Source organism: Rhinatrema bivittatum, chromosome 1, assembly GCF_901001135.1.
Source record: "Rhinatrema bivittatum chromosome 1, aRhiBiv1.1, whole genome shotgun sequence".
NCBI classification, from domain to species: Eukaryota; Metazoa; Chordata; class Amphibia; order Gymnophiona; family Rhinatrematidae; genus Rhinatrema; species Rhinatrema bivittatum.
In genome coordinates this window covers 541,480,439-541,504,657 of record NC_042615.1, presented here as the reverse complement: position 1 = coordinate 541,504,657, position 24,219 = coordinate 541,480,439, and the positions used below count along the sequence as shown (strand labels likewise).

The 24,219-nt window shown below is 41.2% G+C and overlaps 1 protein-coding gene across 1 annotated transcript in view; it reads right to left on the bottom strand.

Moving 5' to 3' along the window:
• The window catches only part of SVEP1 (sushi, von Willebrand factor type A, EGF and pentraxin domain containing 1), a 534,033-nt gene that overhangs the window by 57,940 nt on the left and 451,874 nt on the right, over nt 1–24,219 (bottom strand). The window contains exons 41-42 of the mRNA XM_029614894.1: nt 5,291–5,354; nt 3,934–4,107 (exon numbers count right to left, since the gene is read on the bottom strand). Coding sequence (XP_029470754.1) covers nt 3,934–4,107; nt 5,291–5,354 — 238 coding nt within the window. The remainder of the gene's footprint in view (nt 1–3,933; nt 4,108–5,290; nt 5,355–24,219) is intronic.

Genomic DNA, 24,219 nt, shown 5'->3' with positions numbered 1-24,219 from the left:
AATGACTGAATCCGGATAACCTTTCTTCCTTTACTGCCGCCTCTCATAAGCCAAGCTGCTAGACAAAAACGAGCCACTTGATCGAAAAATATTGGACCCTGATGAAGAAGACTGGGGAGATGACCAAGCCAGATAGGCCCGTCCACCGCCAAGATGATCAGATCTGCGAACCACGGCCTCCGTGGCCACTCTGGGGCTACGAGAATGACTGACCCTACGTGAGCCTCTATGCTCCTTAAGACCTTGCCCATTAACGGCCAGGGAGGAAACACGTAAAGCAGAATGTTGTGGGGCCATAGAAGGACCAGGGCGTCCACTCCTTCCGCTCCATGTTCCCGTCTGCGGCTGAAGAACCGGACCACCTTTGCATTTCTCTGAGTCGCCATCAAGTCTAGGCGAGGCACTCCCCACCGACAAACCAAGAGGGTCATTGCCTCCTTGGAGAGTTCCCACTCCCCGGGATCCAGCTGTTGACGACTGAGAAAATCTGCCTGGACGATGTCAACTCTGGTGTGCCTCTCCTTTCTCTCTTACTCCTACAGCCTTGCCCACTAACTTACTTAAGTGTACATCCCCGTTCTCTCTCACCACACCTATCGTCTTATTGGCAACTACTCATATCTATTGTATTTCAACTGGACATAAGACTTCTATCCTATTTCTTTCTCTCAGGCCCAGCTTCTCTCTTTTCCAATTGTGTTTTATAAAACTCATTCTATTTATTTACAGACATAAGTTCAGCGAGAATTTGCTATGTACCACTATTTGATTTTTCCCTTCCATTGTTTCCACTGTTACCCCTCCTCCCCTATCCCGGTTAAATAAGTTTATTGCAAAGCACTGTTGCATATTTTCGTTAACAAGTTTATTGTAAAGTTTATTGATTATTGTAAATGTTTATTGTAAAGCACTGTTGCATATGTTTGTTCTAGTTCGCACAGCTGCAATGTTTCTGTTATCTGTGAACCGATGTGAGGTTACTATACAAATGTCGGTATATAAAAACTGCAAATAAATAAATAAAAATATGTGAGAAGCCGCTAGGCGGACAAGATGGCATTCCTCCCAGACCATTAGCCTGTCCGCTTCCTCGGCTACCAGATGACTTCTGGTTCCCCCTTGCCGATTGATGTAAGCCACCGTCGTCACATTGTCGGACAACACTCGCACCGATCGATGATGCATGAGGAGGAGAAAACTGAGCAATGCCAGGTGCACTGCTCTGGTTTCCAAGCGATTTATGGATCACTTCGTCTGCTGATCTGTCCATCACCCCTTTGCGGCCTGTGACTGGCACATAGCCCCCCAACAGGAGAGGCTGGCGTCCGTCGTCACGCTCACCCACTGAGGTTCCTCCAGGGCCATCCTTCTCTGCAAATGGGCCGGGATCAGCCACCAATCAAGACTGGACGTGGCGGGTTCCAAGAGAGGCAATGGGACTTGGAACTCTTCCAACTTCGGGTCCCAGCGAGAAAGTAACACCCTCTGCAAAGGTCTCATATGAGCGAAGGCCCAGGATACTAACTCCAAAATAGATGCCATAGAACCAAGCACCTGCAAGTAATCCCATGCCCGGGGCAACGGTAGGGACAATAGTCTCCGAATCTGCACCATTAGCTTGACGATCCGCTCCTGCATGAGAAAGACCCTGCCGACTGACGTGTCGAACCAAGCGCCTAAAAAGGTCAGAACCTGAGGTGGGACTAACTGACTCTTGGCAAAATTGATGACCCATCCGAGAGAATGAAGACGGTGCAAAACCGAATGAACCGCTGTCCTGCAAAACTCCTCTGACTTTGCTCTTATGAGCCAATCGTCTAGGTAGGGATGGACCAAAATCCCCTCCCACCTGAGAGCTGATGCTGCAACCACCATCACCTTGGTGAAGACGCGGGGAGCCATTGCCAAACCGAACGGAAGCGCTTGGAACTGATAATGTTTGCCCAGGATCATAAATCTTAGAAACCGCTGATGACGCTCTCGGATCCCTATGTGCAGATACACCTCCGTCAGATCTAACGAAACCAAAAGTTCACTGGAGTGGATGGCCACAATGATGGATCAGAGAGTTTCCATACGAAAATGAGGCACCCGAAGCGCCCTGTTCACCTTCTTTAGATCCAAGATCGGACAGAATGAGCCTTCCTTCTTGGGAACCACGAAGTATATTGAATATCTGCCGGTCCCGCACTCCGCTGGTGGAACCGCGGCGATGGCTCCCAGGGCCTTCAACCGACTGGGTGTCTGAATTACCACCGACCGCTTGGCGTGGGACCTGCAGGGAGACATCATAAACAGGTCTCATAGTGGGCGAGCAAAATACAAAGCGTAGCCATGTTCTATGATGCTTAGAACTCACAGGTCCGACGTAATCTTGACCCACTCCTCGAAAAACAGAGAAAGGTGGCCGCCAATCACCAGAACTGAAGAGTGGGTCAGCACATCTTCATTGAGAAGACTTGGCTCCTGCCAATCCCTGAGGACCTCCGTCCTGGGTAGGCCTGCGGCCACGAAAGGAATGAGCCCAAGTCTGCGACCTCGCAGACGGCTGACATGGAGAAAAGGAAGAGACTCTGCCCTGATGAAAATGACGCTGCTCCCGAAAATGAGCATGAGCCGACGCGAAGGTCTGTGAAGGTCTAGGCTTGTCCTCTGGCAACTAGTATACTTTGTTGTCTCCTAGGGACTTGATAAGAGCTTCCAAATCCATCTGCTTTTTTTTTTTTTTTTAAGAAAAGACCCAGGGGAAATAACAAAAAACTGACGTCCCTGGGACAGCAAAGTTGGCACAGGTCGCACCCGAGGAATGAACTCTTCTCTGAGTGATAGGGGGAGGGACTGGCCCACCGGTAAATCCCCCTACTCACCATCCAACAGGACCAGCTCTGGGCAATCCGGCTCCCGGTGTCACTAACCCCAGCTGCAACTCTACCAAGGAGGAGCCTTGGGAGTACTAGCACTACTTACCTCCTGACTGGAAACCTTTTTTTTTTTTTTTTTAAATCAGCCTAATGTAGCCAGAGAGAACAATTTTAAAGGAACCACAGCCTAATACTCCAATTATATTATTACATTTTTTTTTAAAGGTTCAGGACCACAGGTTCTGCCACCCTATCTGCTGGAGTCAGAGAAATACTGAAGGATCACAGGTGGCACACGGGGTTATGAGGAGGTGCCTTTCAGTTTTTTTTCTCTGACTCCATCTGTTGGAAGGGAGGCATAACCCAGCAGTCTGGGCTGATCCGGGTATGTACAGGGAATGTGATTGGACTTGGCCTTAGAAACAGTCCCGTGCTTTTTCCCTTATGTCTGCATATCAATACCCCAGCCTGTAAAGGTCAGGGGCCAAATTGGTTATCATCTGAATCCAATTACCCTTCCCCTCCCCCCAACCTCTGATAAAGTGGAGTGTGATGTTGTAGTTGTGTCAAAAGCATCAAGGCTTACTGGTTAAGGGCAGAAATCCCTTGCTTTCTGTTAAGGGTAGTAATTGCTGCTCCATGCAAGTTACCTGCCTGTATGATTTTTTAAAATACTGCCCCTCTGCTTTTTTTTATAATTGTTCTGCTTTTTCCTATTTTGAAAAGAGAGAGGTACAATTATCAGAATGTATGCAAATGAAAGACAGATTTCAGAATGGCCTAGTTTTCCTTATCAGATGGATTTCTGTTGATGGATATGCTTGGCAAAAATAATTTAGTGGAGAAGTATAAATGCCTCCTTACACTCCCTGGTAGCTGAGTCCACTCAGACAATATATAAGACATTATCAGGCACTATGAAACAACAGGGATAATTAAAGAGCCAAATTTAAGAATTGGGCAAAATTGTGTGCTCCATTGTGAAATAGTGCAGACATATAAGGCTCATTATTTCTTCATTGCTGTGTTGTAGTGAAAGACGGCAGTGTAGCAGGCAGTCACCTGTACTTACTCACACATGCCGGTGCCGATGGACTCCACTGTTTATTAACATGGCAGATTCTTCGACTTGGTCCTTGAAGTTCAAAACCCTGATTGCAGCTGTAGGTAACCTCATCTCCAAAGAGGTATTGGCTTCCTTGCATTATACCATTTTGTAGAAATTCTGGAGGCCCACAGGATATTCCTAGTATAGGAAAATATGTAATTATGTGTATATAGAAACATAGAAACATAGAAATGACGGCAGAAGAAGACCAAACGGCCCATCAAGTCTGCCCAGCAAGCTACGCACTTTATCCATTTTTTTCCCCTTTTTCTCTCTCCCACCTGTTACTATTGGCTTCCAGTACCCTCCAGCCATAGTTCCCCTCCACCCAATTTAGAGAGCAGCTCTGTATCTGCATCCAAGTGACATCCAGCTCAATTAGGGGTAGCGACTGCTGTAATAAGCAGGCCACCCCCTTGCCCCATACTCTTACCCACCCCTGTTTTTATTTTTGTTTTGTTTTATTTATTTTTTTTGGAAATAGGTGGGTTTTTTTTTTTTGGAATAGGTGGTTTTTTTTGGAAATAGGAAAAAAAATAGGTGTTTTTTTTTGGAAATAGGTGTTCTCAAATATGCATTTGAGAACACCTCTAAAAGCATTTGGCACAAGGCATCAAATGTACATACACATGAGGCTATGCATCATCAATTGAACAGTGTTCATTTAAAAGTTTGAAAGCTAAGAAGTACCAGAAGAAGGTTTCCCAAACTTTTGTATGGACAATGGTGTCTTCTCTGATTAGACAAGAAGGTAACACCAGAATTGACTCTTACCTGCTTGCAAGGGAATTTCTGGATTATGGGCAGGGTTTACAGATGCAATCATTGTTCGTGATTTAGCAGCCCATCTCAAATCTTAACTTATTAGAAGCATCTATGAATTTCACAATTGTAAGCATTTTATAATCATCTTTTTTATTAAAAAAAAAAAAAAAAAGTGATTCTGTGAAAAGGTTTGCTGTTTATAGTGGCAGAGTACGACTGCCATTCCTCTGTGCACAATGGCACTGTATTGGAAAAAAAACAAACAAACATGTAGGAGGCATGTCAACCAATCCAGTGATTATTTGAGGTGAACATCCTTTAGCGCTTTATAATTAAGAGAAACCCACAGGGCTTGATTCACTAATGGTTTTCTCCCATTCTGTGTCTATGGCAAAAAAAAGATTAGTGAACCAGAGCTAATGTAACATTTCCCAAGGTTGGTGCTATGAAAGACTAACAGAGTCAATATAATTAAAAGCACATCAGCTTTCATCATTCACAAAAATCCATCACGATTCTGAAACATACCCAGCAAATATTCATTTCTGTAACTTACTTCTACACTCTGGTTTTTTCCCACTCCACAGTTTGTTATGCTGGCATGTCTGTTCAGCTTCACCCTATCCAATGAGAAAAGCAAACGTCATAGCACATATTTAGTGCAGATCAAATCCTGAGACCCACTCTGCTGGCAGGGATTTAAACCTGCATGCATCTATTGCAAACATCAGAAGCCTTGCCAAGACTACAATCTTCATTAAGCATGGAAAGCTTTTTCCTGCATCCATTACATTAATAAGGACGTATCTGATCAAGGTTAAAAGCAAATGCCAAAGAACGTTTCTGATGAACGGGCTTTGGCTGGGAGTGTAGGACTTTCAGGAATAAGGACTGGTAAAACCAGGCAACCACTCGATTCTATAAAGTTCCTGAGCCATATAAATTGTTGAAAATCTGGTAAATATTCAGCATCTGTGCATTTTTTCTCATGCTGTCGAATATATTCAGGCTAGTTTGACGGATATTTGGCTCTGTTCTGTGGAGATGAATTCCTGGTCATATTTTTTTCTTCTGCAAACCTCTTAATTTTGCAGTATGAAGTCCTAAGAGTTTCGTGCAGGCTTAGGAAAGGTGTTTTACCTAAGACAACAAGGTCAAAAACCTCAGATGAGCTAAAGTAGCAACCAACAATAAATATGTAGTTACAGCCCCCTTCGTATTAGTACAGGTTTAATAGTCCTACAAATCCTTTCCATCTCCAGCCAGAGATTACAATATTTAGGCTATAAGCAACAGAAGAGTGATTAAATAACAATCTAATTAAATAAGAAAGCCTCATCACTAGCAGTTTTAGTTAGGAGGAATTATGAAGAACATTTGCAATAACAAGATTGAAGCTCATTAATTAATAAAATAGTTTGCTGACTGGAAAATCATTTTGTATGTAAACTCAGCAATTCTGATATAATTTGTACATAAGGTACACACAGTGTATTTATTCCTCATAATACTTATTACATTTCTACATATTTGTGAGCAACGGGCACAATTTGCTCACAACAAATTTGGCATATGACTGGTTCCTATTGGAAGAAAGTCATTTAGTAACTGTCAGTAAAGTAGTTCAGCAGATATTTAGTAGAAAAAAAGATATTCAGGATGGTCTGAAACACGATACTTGTGAGAGGCAGTAGGAGAAGCCATTACAGGCCCTCCATTTTACCTACTAACCAGTCTATAAAGGCTGATTAACCAGTTTACATATTCACATTTTATTTGTCTCTAGAATGTATTTACTTGCACCTTGGGAATGAATAACTCTCGGCTAGAATGTTGCTGAAGCCACCTGCACACATGTATTCCAACAGGGGTGATTTAATAACAATATGAAAAATCCCTCTTATCCTCATCTTTTACTGTATCCCAAAATCCTCCCCCAATCAAAATGTTGAACAAACTTCTATTCTCCTCAGTTTTAAAGGGTCAATGACATTTTTTTCTGGCTGGAATAGAGGCTCTTGAATTCTAAAAATTAATTTGGTTTCCCTAATGCTTACAATATCCTATAGAACTTGCTCAGCATCTTTTGTCCTAATTGAAGCAAACATTTCCCTTCATTTAACAACTTTAATCTTTTCTCTCACACACTCATTCATACTTTGCATATCCACACTTGCACTGTACACACTTTCTACATGAATTTAAAGCATTTTCCATAATCCCTCTTCTTGGCTACGCAGAAGGCACAGGACTATGAAACCTCAGTACTGTATACATATAAATATAAATATTGTGATGTTATGCAGCTATATTACCAAATATAACTCACCTACACTGAATACACCTAGCACTAGGCAGCACTACTGTCTCTAGACATAAATGTCACTCATACCCTTCCTTCCTAGCAGATGTATACCAGACAGAATTTACCACTCATATTTTTTCTTACATACATGTCACAAACACAGGTGAAAACCAAAAACTAATACCAATCACAGAAATATAACAAAACAAAATTTTTATTTATATAAAAGAAGAAATAAATGAAAATTATCAGGCTTATGGCATGGTGAGGTGGACAGAATGTGGTAAGGTTCCATATTTTCTCTCCAACTGTTGAAGCCGCTGCTGAGTTGGCTAGCGACCTTCTGCTTCTCGTTCTCCTGAGGCTTCTACTGTTGTAGCTGCAGGAGCAGCATGTACTTGTATGGCTGCAGAAAAATAGCACCATGACACAACTACTTAGATTCTGCCTATATAAATATTATGGTTACCTTAAATAAAATTGCTACAGAAAAAAATATAATAATAACCAGTAGATAATCAAAGGGAGTAGCCAAGGCAGGAAACAGTATCAAGGAAACTACCAGAAAGATAGTAACATTCAAATATTTCCCAAAGTGGCAGCATTGTAATAAATGCCAGACAACCATGTAGCAAACAGGAAAAGAAAAGTTTGTAACTCTTCAAGTAAACTTATGTACAGGACACTAAACAGTTGAATGACAAAGCTCTGTCTCCCCACTTTAGACCTAATAAACATATACAAAATGACAAACTTGCCATGAAATATAGATAGGACCAAAGAACAATCAATATGTAAACCGGAGTGAAGGCTACTCTGCTCTACCTCGGTATATAAAAAATGCTAAATAAATAAAATAAATAAAATATAAGACAATGTAGACCTACAGTATTAACATACACGATAAGCATAGGCAAAGAGTATTAATATACATGAATAAGCTATGTTTCATATTTGGTACCATGTGAATATGTGTGTCATTGGTTTTAATATGTTTATATATGTATACGTTTTATGAATGTTATTTGTAATCCGCATTGGACTATTAGCTCTATTGGAAGCTGCAGAATGCAAGATGTTTAACTAAAATAAATAAACAAATAAGTAAAATGATATGAACAAAGCGGCCATGTTGTCGTATGAGATTGCACTACAAATAGACAAAATATGAATAATCACTTGAAGCCAGGCATAGACATACAGCCATGCAAGCATTTGAAACAACAGAGTTTGCAGCTGTAGGAAGACTGTCCGGTAATGACTGAGGAAACCAGCGGCTCTAATTATGTTCTTTATGTTTATTTCATAAATTGTTCTTGAGTAACTTTGAGGTCTCCCTTTAGTTTCCTGAGAGTTAAATCACTGATGCAATGGTCTGACCTAGAAAACTGTTCCCTCAACTCAAACCTACCCCTACCCTACTAATCTTTTTACTTACAGCTCTTAGGACTTTACACCTATGCTGTGATTCAAGCTATAACTCATTTTTCACTGTCCTGTTGAAGGGAACGTAATTCTCAAAAGGTACAGTACTTACAATATCTGAATGCAATCCACTTTGAAGTGCCTAAAAGCAGGATATAAAGAAAAAAACAAGAAAAGGTTGTCTATATGCACCCAGCTGTACATGATCAGTCACAGTTTCATGGTATGAGATACCCTGGGGCCTGGATCCTCCTATAGCCATTGGGTGCAAATATCATACACAGATGACCTTAGATGATGTCCAGGAGGCAGGCATCCCAGTTGTTCCTTCCTTTCAAGCACTAAACTGCAAACAAAGGCAAGGAAAAAATATTAGCCAACATAGGCCTAGATTTTCCAAGACACCGTGGTGTCGTGAATCAGGCAGTGCAGGGGGGGGCGAAGTGGGGGGCGGGCCGGCTTTCGCACCCAATAGCGCCATCGTAAAAGGTGGTGCCATTAGGCTCGAAATTGGAAGCGAAAAGGCTCCTTACCTTTTTGCCGTCCTCGCAATCTTCGTAGCGTCCGCCCTAGTGCCGCCCCGACTCCTCCCCTTACAGTGGCTACTCCTCCCCGATCTAGCTATCGCACGTGAAAAGTCCCTTTTCGCATGTGCTAGCTTTAGAAAATAACCCACCTAGTTATTTATTTAGAGATTTAATCTTTAGTACAGCTTTACACAACTTTTAATGACAATCATAGAACAGTATGATTAGCTATGTAAAGACAGAACATGTTATAGAAACATAGAACATGATGGTAAGCAAAAACTATTTGACCCATCTAGCATGCCCTTCCAAATTTCCTGCTTGGCTTTATGTTTCCCTTCCTCTCCGTCAGAGATGCACTGGGCTTATCTCATGCTCTCTTGAATTCCAGTACTGCCCTGGTCTCTACCACCTCCTCAGGAAGGTTATTCCATGCATCCACAACCTTTCTGTAAAAAAAAATTCTTTAAATTACATCTGAGGCTACCTTCTTTCACCCTCATCCTTCATTTCAGATCCTTCTTTGTGTTGAAAGAGGCCCACTTCCTGCACACTTATCCCATGGAGGTATGTAACGGCTCTATCATATCTTCCCTTTCCCTGCTTTCTTCATGGGTATACACATTTAGATCTTTGTCTTTCTCCAAATGCTTTATGAAGAAGAACAGTGACCATTTTATTAGCTTCCCTCCATACTGACTCTATTTGGTTTGTATCCTTTTGAAGCTGCGGTCTCCAGCCTTGTACACAGTACTCCAAATGAGGTCTCACCAGAAAATACCATCTCATTTTTCCTCTTTCCCAGTGCACCCAAGCATCCTTCTGGTTTTTGCCATTGCCTTATCTACATGTCTGGCCACCTTATGATCAGCAGATATGATCACCCCCACAAGATCCTTTTCCTGTTTTACATATAAAAGAACTTCACTCCCTACAATGTACTGCTCCCTTGGGTTTTTTGCAACCCAAATGCATAATCCTGCATTTTTAGCATTGAATCTTAGCTACCAGGCTCTAAACCATTCCTCAAGCTTCACTAAATCCCTCCTCATGTTTTCCACACTTTCCTTTTGCAGAGTTTAGTATCATCTGCAAAAAGGAAGACCTCTCCTAATAGCCCTTCTGCAATATTGCTTACGAAAAAGTTAAACAGAGCTGGACCGAGGCTTGATCCCTGCGGTACACCGCTCATACCCCTGCTTTTCTCTGCGTGAGTTCTATTACTACATTTTTGTTGCTCGTCAATGAGTTTCTTACCCAGTCAGTCACTTTAGGGCCTATATCTAGGGTGCTGTGTTTATTTATAATTCGCCTATGCAGAAACGTGTCAATGGCCTTGCTGTACTTTCCCATTATCTAGCTCTCTGATCATCCAAGCAAATTCACATGCATGGTTTCTACCAAGACCTCCTCTGGTACAAACCATGCTGCATTGGTTCCAGTAATCCGCTGGATTCCCGAAACTGCACGATCCTCTGTTTCAGCAGTGATTCCCTTAATTTACTAGCAAGTGAGGTCGGACTAACCACTGCCCTTTGGTTCAGACTCCCCTTCCACTTTGGTGAAGAGGAACCAGTTCTGCCTGTCTCCAGTCCTGCAGAATCACTCCTGACTCTGCAGAAGCATTTGTCAGAACAGCTGCCCAAACTTCCCTCTTAATACCTTCATATATATCCTGTCCCGTCCCATTGCTTTATCTACTTTTAGTTTTGTTAGCTCTTCATGCATATAGTTTTCTGAAAAGTGTTTGAGATTTACCTCCTCTACAAACAGGAACAGAGGCTTTCTGTGATCCTTCTCCTGGCACTCTCAGTGAACATGGAATAGAAACGTTTGTTATGCAATTCCATGTTCTCCTTCTCAGCCTCTACATTTTCCCCCCTTCACCTTCAAATCTTACAATCTCATTTTTTTGCATTTTCTTCTGTCATCAATATACTTTTAACATAAAGTCTTGACCCCCTGTTTTATCACATTAGTTATTTTTCATCTCTTAGCTTTTCCAGATATTGTCGTCTTTTTTCTGAAGTCTCTTGTAGCTTATAAATGTTACCTCTTTCCTTATCTTTTCAGCCACTTGTTTAGAAACCCACAGTGGCCTCTTTTTTCCTCATACCTTTATTTACCTCTTACTTATTATTGTCTTTTAGTTTTGCCCTCTGCTCTTCTACTTTGCCTAACTTATTCCATCCAGTTAATGCCTCCTTGAGGTATTCCTGCATTTTAACAAAGTTAGATTTTCTGAAATCCTTGCCTTTGAATGAACCATCTCGCCCTGTGTTCTAATACTGAACCACCCCATTCTGTGATCATTGGATCTCAGGGGATCTCCCACTGTGACATCTTTATGTCATTTACACATAATCCCCCTTTTACATTTTGTTCAATCTATGATTACTGTAATATTAAAAGTAAAGTACTTACAAAAGTAGGCAGAAAGACGCTCCAGAGTACCTCTCCCAGTTTTAAATATTGATCTTAGAGCCAGGACCATCAGAAGAGGCAGGCAAGGTGAGTTCCTAAATGGGGCGCCAGGAAGGTGAGGGGAGGGTATGTGTGTGAGGGTGTCATGATGCTGCTGACATCCTGAAAGTGTCACTGTGGTGAAGTTATGGCAAACAACACACAGGGATATATTATTTCAAAAAATTCTCTGCCAACTAAACACAACTATACACTCAGAGAATTCTCGTGAATTTCAATACACTATTGTACAATAATTTTTATTAGCATTGCAAACATGTAAACATATACACAATTAAAACTTGTGAATACCAATCATACCAAACACTCACACATTAAAATCTAAAACCTAATGACACAATATAATACTTCTTACAGTACATCAGATTAAAGTGCAAAAATAATACATCTCAAATATTTATAATACAGAAATACTTTTCTTCATAAAGTTTCCAATATTCTCCCACTTCTTTCTTCAGGAAACCAAGCCGCTTATTATCGCTTTTCAGGGATCTGGATTTTATATTATATGTGCGTGCTAATTCTCTGCAAGTAGCACCTACAAGAAACTACGTTTTTTATGACACGTGATATCCGTTGTTCCCTGTGAAGCGTTGAAAACTTTGGAAGAGGCTGCATTTAAAAGCTGATATAAAGATATTGAATTTTGAACGATATTTGGTATCTGATTGAGAGAATAAGACAGGTGATACACCGTAGTTATTAAGAATGAGTCCCTGATGAAGCCCAGGCGTGGGTGAAACAAGGATCCTTTGTTGGACTGCATATATGTGGATGGAGTGTTGGAGGGCAAGTTGCCCCAGATACAAGTAAATTAGATAAGCTGTGGATTAATGCAAACAGTTTCTTGTGGGTGCTACTTGAAGAGAATTAGCATGCACATATAATATAAAAATCCGGATCCCTGAAAAGGAATAATAAGCGGCTTGGTTTCCTGAAGAAAGAAGTGGGAGAATATTGGAAACTTTATGAAGAAAAGTATTTCTGTATTATAAATATTTGAGATGTATTATTTTTGCACTTTAATCTGATGTACTGTAAGAAGTATTATATTGTGTCATTAGGTTTTAGATTTTAATGTGTGAGTGTTTGGTATGATTGGTATTCACAAGTTTTAATTGTGTACATGTTCACATGTTTGCAATGCTAATAAAAATTATTGTACAATAGTGTATTGAAATTCACGAGAATTCTCTGAGTGTATAGTTGTATAACTGTGGTGAAGTTAGGCAGCATAGACCAGCCAGCTATATTTACTACTTAACACTTCTATAGCGCTACTTGATGTACACAGCACTGTACAAAAAATATATGAGACGGTCACTGCTCAGTAGAGCTTACAATTTAATCAAGACATACATACAGGGCAAAAGAAACTTTAGGAATTTCATTTATTAAGAAAATGTTAAAAATTAATGCGGCAGTAAGTGGGACAATTAGGGATTAAGATTTAAAAGCAGCCTAAAAAAAGGTGGGTTTTTAGATGGCATTTAAATAAGGCAAGAGAGGGAGCATGATGCACCAGCTCAGGAAGTCTATTCCAAGCACATGGTACAGCCATGTGGAAAGTACGGAGTCAGGAACTGGCAGTGGAGGAGGAGAAGGGCATAGATAGGAGAGACTTACCTGATGAGCAGGGTGCACAAGGAGGGATGTAGAGAGAGAGAGAGAGATAAGAAAAGAGAGGTAATGAGGAGCTTCAGAGTGAAGACTTTTGTAGGTGAGTAAGAGCAGCTTGAATTGTATGTGAGATCGTATAGGAAGCAAATATAGTGACTTGAAACGAGGGGCTAGGTGGGTGAAAGATAAGTCACGCAGCTGAATTTGAATAGATTGTAGTGGAGAGAGATGGCTCGCTGAGACCTGTGTGGAGGAGGTTGACATAGTCTATGCAGGAGGTGATGAGAGATTGGAAAAGGGTTCTGGTAGTGTGTTCAGAAAGGAAATCATGGATTTTAGTGATGCTATAGAGATAACTGGTGCATCTTAGCAGTGTTTTGTATATGTGAAGAGAAGGAGAGAGTGGATTTGAAGATGACTCCAAGGTTACAGGCTGAGGGGAATGGGAAGGATTACAGTGTTATCCACGGAAACAGAGAAAGGAGGAAGAGGGGAGGTGGGCTTGGATGGAAAGGAGCTCTGTTTTGCCTATGTTGAGTTTAAGATGGCAGTGGGACATCCAGGCAGCAGACAAGCAGGTTGAGATCTGGTACTGGATTCTTGATGAATTTCTGGGCTAGAGAGATACATTTGGGAATCAGCAGCATAAAAAGGAAATCAGAACACCAAGGGATTTAGAATAAGGAGAGAAGAGAAAATGGCTCAGGACAAAACCCTGAGGTACACCATTGATAGTGGGATGGCAGTAGACGAAGATCAGCCAGAGGAAATGCTAAAAGTGTAATGGGAGAGGTATGAAGGGAATAAATAAAGGAATGTGTGACACTGAGGAAATCCGTCCTTAAGTTTAAAAGGAAGTAACTAATCTCTGAGAAGTTCAATTTCCAAAGTGGTGTAGCCAACAGGTTTATTCAAGTCTTCACAAATGGTACAGTCCCCCAACAAGGTCCTGTTTCGCCGATGGGGCTGTGTCGGGAGGGCCATACAATATAGGATCAATATGCCGAGTACATAAACTCATAACGAATGCTTCAAAAATAGAATTTCTGATGTGAACTCTGTTTTTGGAAACAAAAAGAAATTTAACCAGAGATGACTTCACCCCAAAACATTCAGTATCAAGATGACATTATAAATTCAGGGGCCATCAGTACAAGTATTAAACATTTGCTGCAAAATGTGAAATTGCTCTGAACCGTTCAGTCAGTCAAAAAATCTGCAGTGCATACAAGCTCTGTATGGGGGTCCCCGAGAGTAAGTGAAGGAAATGGAAGGTACATTTAGACCACAATTTGAAAATCAGCATTCTGTGAAGACGCAGTAGGTGTGTCATCTTCCATATGAACAGAGCTAGGACAGGAAAGTGTCCTGATATCCAAATGAGGACAGAGTATCAAGGAGTAGGTGATGATCAACAGTGTTAAAAGAAGAACAGGTCAAGGAGGATAAAGCCTTTGGTTTTAGCCATAAACAGGTCATTTGAGACTTTGGCAAGGGCTGATTTTGTAGAGGGTGAAAACCAGACTGGAGTGGATCAAGAATAGCTTGAGATGAAAGAACATCAAGACAGCTGTGGTGAACAGCATGTTCAAGTAGTTTGGAAGCAAAAGGGAGGTGAGAGATAGGAAATTAGTTGGCAGGGCATGTAGAATCCAGTGAAGATTTTTTGAGGAGTGATGTAATCACAGCAGGTTTAAAGGCAGCAGGAACAGTAGCAGTGGAAAGTGATAGATTGAGGATGTGACAGATAGAAGGAATAACTGGAATGGAGACAGAGCTTAGGAACAGGGCGGGAATGGGGTCAGAGGAATAAGCAGTAAGCATGGAAGAGGAGAGAAGATGGGCAGTTTCCTCTATTTATTTATTTTATTTATTTGTTCAGTTTTATATACCATCATTCGGTGCAGCCATCATAACGGTTTACAAAAATCAACAGAGAATAAACAATTAAAACATAGTTGCATAAATTAACAGTGGGAGAGATGAAGGGATGGGGGAGAGGTTGGTGGTGAAAAAGGGAGGACAAGGAAAAAAAAGGGAAAAGGATTATGGTAACAGTATTGGTATTTATTCATCTTCGGGATGGACTTCTAGCATTGTTAATTATAAGTTCATATTGCTACTACAATGGTTGATGCCAGATGTAATTTCAGTATCTCTCTATTGTGACTTCAGTCAGACAATGTAGTGGTAGAAAGGCAAGATGAAACACTAGTGGAGATTCCTGAAGGTGTTGGTGGTGACTGAACAAAAGTGAGGGGGAGGGTGGTTTAGAGTGAAAGTTATCAGATGATGGACTGAGAGATGAAGAAATGAGGTAGAGAAGACTGAGAGACAGCAGTTGGAGAAAAGGACTAGGTCAAGGCGGTGGCCATGTTTGTCAGTAGGGGTGGCAGAGCAGAGCTGGAGATCAAATGAGAGATTAAGGAAAGGAGTTTTGAAGCTTAAGAGTTAGAGGGGTATTGAAAATGGATGTTAAAGTTGCCAAGAATAAGAGAAGATGGGTCAAGGAAGAAGGAAAGCCAGGAATCAGTTAGCGAGAAAGGAGGAGAGGGATTTATCAGGGAGTCAATAAATGACAGCTACCTGAAGAGGTAGTGTGGTGAATAGGTAGATGGAGTGGGCCTTAATCCAAGAAAAAGAGTGGGACAAAGATGAAAGAAGGGGTTGAAACCAACTGGAGGAGGACAGCAATAGTTTACCGTCATCACTGAGGCCTACTGTGCGAGGTGTGTGGGAGAAAAGATAACCTCCATGACAGAGCAGCAACTGAAGCAGATTCCTCAGGGGAAAGCCAAGTCTTATCAAGGAAGGAGATGAAAAGGATGAAAGATATGAGGTCATGAGTATAGGCACGTTTTGTTAGAAACTGAGTGTGCATTCCACAGGGAGCACAAGAAAAGAAGAGAAGAGAGAGGGAGAAGGGGAATAATGAGTAAAGGTTTGGTATGTACTGATGGGGTGAAAGTTGCTTTGGATGGCTAGGAGTGAGACTGTTATCCCCAGCTAAGAATAGGAGGCAGCATAGGAGAATATGTAGAAGAGAGGTAGAGGTGTATCACTGGAGGGGGCAGGGATAGAAGCGGTTTGCAGGAAAATATCAGCCCGGGGGATTTTTTCAAAACCGGCCCATGGGGCATCTGACACGCCTAGTCAACTCTGAAGCCTGAGAGAATTAAGCCTAAATACCTCCAAAATAAATTTCACATTTTTTCTAAATAACTAAGAAATAGAGCACACTCTAGACCAGCAGTAAGTAAATAAAGCTGTAGATTCCCATTCCATCCATGTAAATCAGCTAGGGTCACCCTACAAGTCTGCTTAGCAGAGTACCTTACATTAATCACACATGCAGAACACAGACAGATCCTCACCAAATACAAAATGAAGAGATAATAAAGTATACACAGAAACATGCAGACAAAAACTGAAGTTGAAACTGCAACAAGCAAACTCTGTTTGGAATGGAAAAACAAACATCATTCCTTCTTAAACATCAAACAATAACATCAAGAAATATAAAGCATCAATCATAATAGAAAAACCAAACTCATATAAAGAATAAATATTTCAAAATAGCTGATGAAAAGAACATCTAATGATTGCAAACATATAACAATGTTTTTTTAATTTCCCAAACATTGATAAAATATTTCAAAATAGCAGATACAGCAAAACCAAATAATTAAAATTAAAGCCAAAAATAAATCCCCTGCTCTCTGTTTCTGGAAACGTTAGATTCCAGTCACTATGAGATTGTCATGAATTCGTAAGGGGTGGGAGATATGCACAACTTTCTTCTTTCTCTAACACAATGTTCATTCTCACACAAACTCCCTTATATTCTCTCACTCACATGATCACTAGATCACACGCTGTCTCTCATACACGCTGTCTCTCATACATGCTTACTGGCTCACACAAGCTCTCTCTCTCACAGACATGCTCACTATGTGACACAGGTTCTTGTTCACACACATGCTCACTGGCTCAATCGCTCTCTCATGTACATGTTCACTGGCTCAATCAGTCACCCTGAGATTGTCGTGGTTTTGGGGAGAAAGTAAAACACACACACACACACACACACACACACTCTCTCTCTCTCACACACACACACACACACTCTTACACACACATGCTCTTTTGTTGCCCTGTACAAACAATTACTGTGCTGGCCCCTCCTCATTCTGTTTTTTTTTTCTAACTTTTAATTTGGTTTTTTTTTTTCTAATCAGGGCCAGCGCAAGGGTATTAAGCACCCCAAGTGAATCTTACAGCTTTGTGCCCGGCCGTCCTTCTCACCATGGCCCTCTACATACACATTTTAAAATTATGCATTTACAACAAAAGACATTACATAAAAAAAGGACACTCAAAGTACAGTCTTTTAAAGTAAACATATCACAACAGTCTATATATATTATATTTACTTGTATTGCTGCAGTGTCAACCACAAAACCTTGCATAAAAGCTAAAAAGACATTTGGAACACGTATGGTATCAGGACTATTTTAACGCATGTTGGGTGTGGGCTTGGTCATCAGAAAGCCATGAGCAAATTTAATTTCAATTACAATATAATGAACCTCCCATTCCAAAGCAGTCCTAAATGCAAACATTATGCCAAGCTCTAACACACCAACATGCCTCCTATAAGGAAAACAGAACAAGCCAAGCTGCTATAGATCCCTACATAGAAATGACAAGTTAGCAGAATACTTAACCTCAGTCACACATGCAGAAGAAAGACAGACCCTCACCAAATACAGAATAAAGTGACTAGAAAGTATAAATGGAAACATGCAGACAAAAACTGAACTAGAAACTGCAACAAGCCAGACTCTATATGTAGTGCATATGGAAAAACAGAAACATCACCATTCCTCAGAAAACATCAAACAATAAAATCAAGAAATATAAAGTATCAATTATAATAGTAAAACTATATTAATAATAATTAATATTTCAAAACAGCTGATGAACAGAACATCCAACAATTACAAACTTTTTATTGTAATTTCCCAAACAGTTAAATATTTCAAAACATCATTTAAAAAAACCCCCTCATTCTCCATGTAGGGAACTTTTAAATTCTGGTCAATATGAGATTGCCGTGGATTAGTGGGAGGGGAAGGGAGGTGCACAAACTTTCCTCTCTCATATACACACATTAATCCTCATGCTCACATAGATATACACAAACGCCCTTTCAAAACTTGCACATGCTCACACGCATACACGCTGGCTTCCTCCCTCTCTCTCAGGCACACACATATACACACACACACTGGCTCCTTCTCTGTCAGGCATACAGGCATGCTGGCTCCCACTCACTCCTGCACACATACTCACATACACTGGATTCCTCTCTGTCAAGCACATATACACGTGTTTCCTCTCTCTCAAGCACATACACAGGCTCCCACTCTCTCAGGCATGCAGAGTTGGAGCCTCATATGCACATTTCCTCTCTCATATGCACATTTCCTCTCTCAAGCACACACATACACACACTGGCTCCCTCTCTGTCAGACATACAGACATGCTGACTCTCACTCACTCCTGCACACATACACTGGCTCCCTCTCTTGTCAGCACACATATACATGTGTTTCCTCTCTCTCAAGCATACACAGGCTCCCTGTCTTTCAGGCATGGAAGCTTACACACATTCATACACACACTTCCTCTCTCTCAGGCACACATGTTTACATTTGGCTCAGCTTGACTCAGTCTTCATGCTCACTGATTTCAGATAGCGAAGGATGTAGTGCTAGAGCCCTGAGCTCTGTGAAGAGGCAGAAGGAGGGAAAGGATCACAGGTCCAGGCAGGGGATCGAATCGGAGGACTGCAGAGTAGAATGGCAGGGTAATAATCGGGTGTTCACAGGGATGGGCGATCAGAGGTGGAATCAGAGATGAGTGGGTGGACATGGGCGTAGCAGGCAGCAACAGAGTCTAGGGGCAACAAAAGCAGAAATGTGTCCCTATACTCTCCCTGTGCTCCGTCTTGCTTTATCCCCCTTTCCCATGCATCCCCTTCATATTTTCTCTCTGGCTTCCATTTCATTCTTTTCCCTCTGTTCCCCCTTTTTTCCAAAGCCCCAAACTAAAATTAAGAAAAATAAGGTGCTGAAATCTGGAGAGCTTATCCCTGACCCTGGCTGCTCTCAGTGCACAGCTTAGTGTTTCAGGAGGACCCCATCACTCTGTCCCTTCCCCAGAGTTTGCATGGAGTGCCAGCAGGCAGGGGGCGCACGAGAGCGACAGCATCTCCAGCAGATGTGCAGAGAGCAGCCGTCCTAAGACATCTGCTCTTCTGCTAGCTGCCCACCCCCAAGTTCTTAGAATACAGGATCCTTTCCACCGACGTGGAGTTTCAGTCTGGGTTAGGTGTGGAGCATTTTCATCTGAGCTCATAAGCCAAAAAAACCCACAGCCTCCATGCTTCAATTCTTGTGTATGTGTGTATGGAAATGTTGAAAAACAGGATTCTAGCACAAGCCGTATACGCAAAAAAGCAAGGTGAGGGCACGCAATTTTGACAAACGAGCGTGCGTTGCACCCATACATTCCCAGTTTTCCAGTTAGTCCACCAGTTTGTCCTGTTAAGACCCCTTTGGTTCTTCATCCTGTGCGCCCCCCCCCCCTCCCAGTTGACCCGGACCCCTCGCCCTGTCATGTAAGCCCTAAAACTCAGGATCTGCAGACTTGCTCCTCCTCAGGAGCAGCAGGAAAGCTACGTGAATATCCAGCGAATGCGTGCTGCGGGTTTTGGAATTACCTACATAAGTACTGGTCCCGCCCTGGAACACCATTGCCCCCCCTCTCTTTTGCCCCCCCTTACTCCTCATGCGCACACAGGTACGTACGTGCGGCTTTTTAAAATCCGCGTTGCTCACACGCAGCCCACGTACGCGCGTTGTGGGTATTTTTGCGCAGGCAACGCTTTTAAAATCGATCCGAAAGTTAGCAGCAAGAGAAATAAATATTGTAGCAATAGAGAAATCATGTTCAGGCTCCCAGAACAATACCAGATGTAATAACGTGCAGAACAAAAATAAATCCTATCTTTAAAATATAAAAACTTAGGAGAGGTTTATATTTTAGACGCATGATTTATTTTGTTTCCACGCCATTGTCTTTATGCTGTTTTACAAGCTTTAAAACACTTTCTGAAGCTTTTTTTGCCTCCATACAATCATATTTTATTCCTCCTCCTGACTGTGCAAACTTGTTCGCCCATCAGTTTGTGGCCTTTTAGTTCGGCATGCAAAACATGTTTCTCTCACAAGCAGAGATGTGTACAAAAAAATTGTGAAAGAACTTGGAATTATGCCTTTAACATGAAAATGGAACATGATGCCTTTCCAACCCCTCAAAATAAAGTTCCAGTAAATCAGCCCACTTGCTATACAATACTAAGTTAATGTTAAGCAATTGCTTGGCTGCAGTCCAGGTGGTTTTCACTGTTCCAGTCTGAACAAGCCAGAGATGGACACAGACTGCTAAAAGACTAGTTATCTTCAGATAGTCCACGGTTGGCTGTGGAAACCTGTGGACAGCTCCATGCAAAGCCATGGAGTTATCTGTGGATTATCTGCATGCTGCAGGGGCTCAGTTATTTATAGATTTGATTTATATTCCTTTAATCGGGCTCTTCAAAGCGGATTACATCCAGGTACTGTAGTTTTTTCTCTTTCCTCAGAGAGCTTACACTCTAAAAGGCTCATTCACTAGGCCATGTTAGGCCATTTATCGCATGGCAAATGCTGTTTTTTTTGTGTGGTAAGCAGTCTAACATGGGGATAACACATGATATATAAATATCAGACGTTATTTGAGCCTTGGTATGCACGTGATGGGACAGAGGTTGGGCAGCACCATCTTGGAAAGTGATGGCTGCCAGATCTGGAGGGTGTATTTTTAAACAACTGGATGCAAATCTTGGTAATGATATAACAATTCTAACAGAAAAAAACCCACGTTATTCTAAATGCCAATGATGTGTCACGTATAAACAACAACCCTCATTCGGGAACCAAATGTTTGCACTGAGTCGTGTTACATTCTATTCACTTGAATTAATATGGGATTTGTAACCCATTATAAAGTGAATTGCTCACCACTGAATGTGTATACCATTATAGACATTCGGAGGTGAGCAATTCATTTTATAATGGGTTACAAATCCCATATTAATTCAAGTGAATAGAATGTAACACGACTCGGCGCAAACATTTGGCTCCCGAATGAGGGTTGTTGTTAATACGTGACACATCATTGGCATTTAGAATAACGTGGGTTTTTTCTGTTAGAATTAGACCTGGAGGGTGGGCTAGGATAAGATTCCACCAGACCTCCACAGCAAGGCAAATTTTCTCTTGAAGTGGGGAGTTCAGGAGTGGGAGGATGGGTTCATTGGACCACCAGGGATCATTTTGTCTGTGCAGGGGGGCTGAGGGTAGGGGTAAAGGCTTCTGGGGGCTGGACTTGTTTAGTGTACAGGGTTTGGGGTTGGGAGGCTGGGCTTGCGCTGATCTTAAAAAGTGTATTTTTTTTTTTAATTTAGCTGCAATGATGCCACAGTCTTGGGGCCACCATCATGTATTGTTTCTGGGGCTTTTGCCCCTGCAGTATTTTTCCCCTGCAGTATTTTTCCCCACAGGAAAATACCGTGGGCCATGATATTTTCCTGTGTGGAAAAATATCGTGGGAGTCATAAAGCAGCAGGGTCATTTACTATAGCTTTGGACACCCTGGTATTTTTCTCACAGGTAATTGAGTAGAGTATCTTATTGGTGACTTTTTCTTCTTTGAATGATTTGAATCAGATATTGAAAAGGTATTTCAATAAATACCCCATTACTTATTATGAAAAAACCAATTAAGATATTCCCAGATTTAGCAATATCCACACAGACAAGATGGAAAGCTTTTTTAGCATTCTGTCAAGAAGTAGTTACAATGGGTTATTCATTTACCCTTCGTTTTCCATGCAAGTATTTAATTAAGAAACAAAATGCTTTATTTATTTTCTTTGCGCCTGATCAGTTAAAGAGTTTTGTAGAACAAAGAAAACTAGCTACTTCTTCCCCAGTGATCTAGTTTATTAATAAATGAAAAGATTGTTTGGGATTGTTTCTAAACATCAAAATCACAGAACATATAGAAAGACATGGTTTAATGGAACTAAGTCAGCATGGCTTTACCCAAGGCAAGTCTTGCCTCACAAATCTGCTTCACTTTTTTGAAGGAGTTAATAAACATGTGGATAAAGGTGAACCGGTAGATATGGTATACTTGGATTTTCAGAAGGCGTTTGACAAAGTTCCTCATGAGAGGCTTCTAGGAAAAGTAAAAAGTCATGGGATAGGTGGTGATGTCCTTTCGTGGATTGCAAACTGGCTAAAAGACAGGAAACAGAGAGTAGGATTAAATGGACAATTTTCTCAGTGGAAGGGAGTGGACAGTGGAGTGCCTCAGGGATCTGTATTGGGACCCTTACTTTTCAATATATTTATAAATGATCTGGAAAGAAATACGACGAGTGAGATAATCAAATTTGCAGATGACACAAAATTGTTCAGAGTAGTTAAATCACAAGTAGATTGTGATAAATTGCAGGAAGACCTTGTGAGACTGGAAAATTGGGCATCCAAATGGCAGATGAAATTTAATGTGGATAAGTGCAAGGTGATGCATATAGGGAAAAATAACCCATGCTATAATTACACAATGTTGGGTTCCATATTAGGTGCTACAACCCAAGAAAGAGATCTAGGTGTCATAGTGGATAACACATTGAAATTGTCGGTTCAGTGTGCTGCGGCAGTCAAAAAAGCAAACAGAATGTTGGGAATTATTAGAAAGGGAATGGTGAATAAAACGGAAAATGTCATAATGCCTCTGTATCACTCCATAGTGACACCGCACCTTGAATACTGTGTACAATTCTGGTCGCCACATCTCAAAAAAGATATAATTGCGATGGAGAAGGTACAGAGAAGGGCGACCAAAATGATAAGGGGAATGGAACAACTCCCCTATGAGGAAAGACTAAAGAGGTTAGGACTTTTCAGCTTGGAGAAGAGACGACTGAGGGGGGATATGATAGAGGTGTTTAAAATCATGAGAGGTCTAGAACGGGTAGATGTGAATCGGTTATTTACTCTTTCGGATAGTAGAAAGGCTAGGGGGCACTCCATGAAGTTAGCATGTGGCACATTTAAAACTAATCGGAGAAAGTTCTTTTTTACTCAACGCACAATTAAACTCTGGAATTTGTTGCCAGAGGATGTGGTTAGTGCATTTAGTATAGCTGTGTTTAAAAAAGGATTGGATAAGTTCTTGGAGGAGAAGTCCATTACCTGCTATTAAGTTCACTTAGAGAATAGCCACTGCCATTAGCAATGGTAACATGGAATAGACTTAGTTTTTGGGTACTTGCCAGGTTCTTTTGGCCTGGATTGGCCACTGTTGGAAGCAGGATGCTGGGCTTGATGGACCCTTGGTCTGACCCAGTATGGCATTTTCTTATGTTCTTATGTTTACACGCAATATTAAGTTATTGTGCTCTCCCTTTAGTTTCTTAGCCACTATGTAGAATTTCATGTTTGCTTTGATATTGAATGGTATTGGTTAAATTATAAATGGATGATGTACGGACATATTAGACCAATATGTAATGAATATTTAACAATCCATGTATTATCTATTGCAAACTATTGATTTGTTTGTAATTAGTGAAAACTATAAATAAAGAATTTAGAAAAAAAAAAGAGAATTGCACTGATATATACAGAACATAAGAACATAAGAAAATGCCATACTGGGTCAGACCAAGGGTCCATCAAGCCCAGCATCCTGCTTCCAACAGTGGCCAATCCAGGCCAAAAGAACCTGGCAAGTACCCAAAAACTAAGTCTATTCCATGTAACCATTGCTAATGGCAGTGGCTATTCTCTAAGTGAACTTAATAGCAGGTAATGGACTTCTCCTCCAAGAACTTATCCAATCCTTTTTTAAACACAGCTATACTAACTGCACGAACCACATTCTCTGGCAACAAATTCCAGAGTTTAATTGTGCGTTGAGTAAAAAAGAACTTTCTCCGATTAG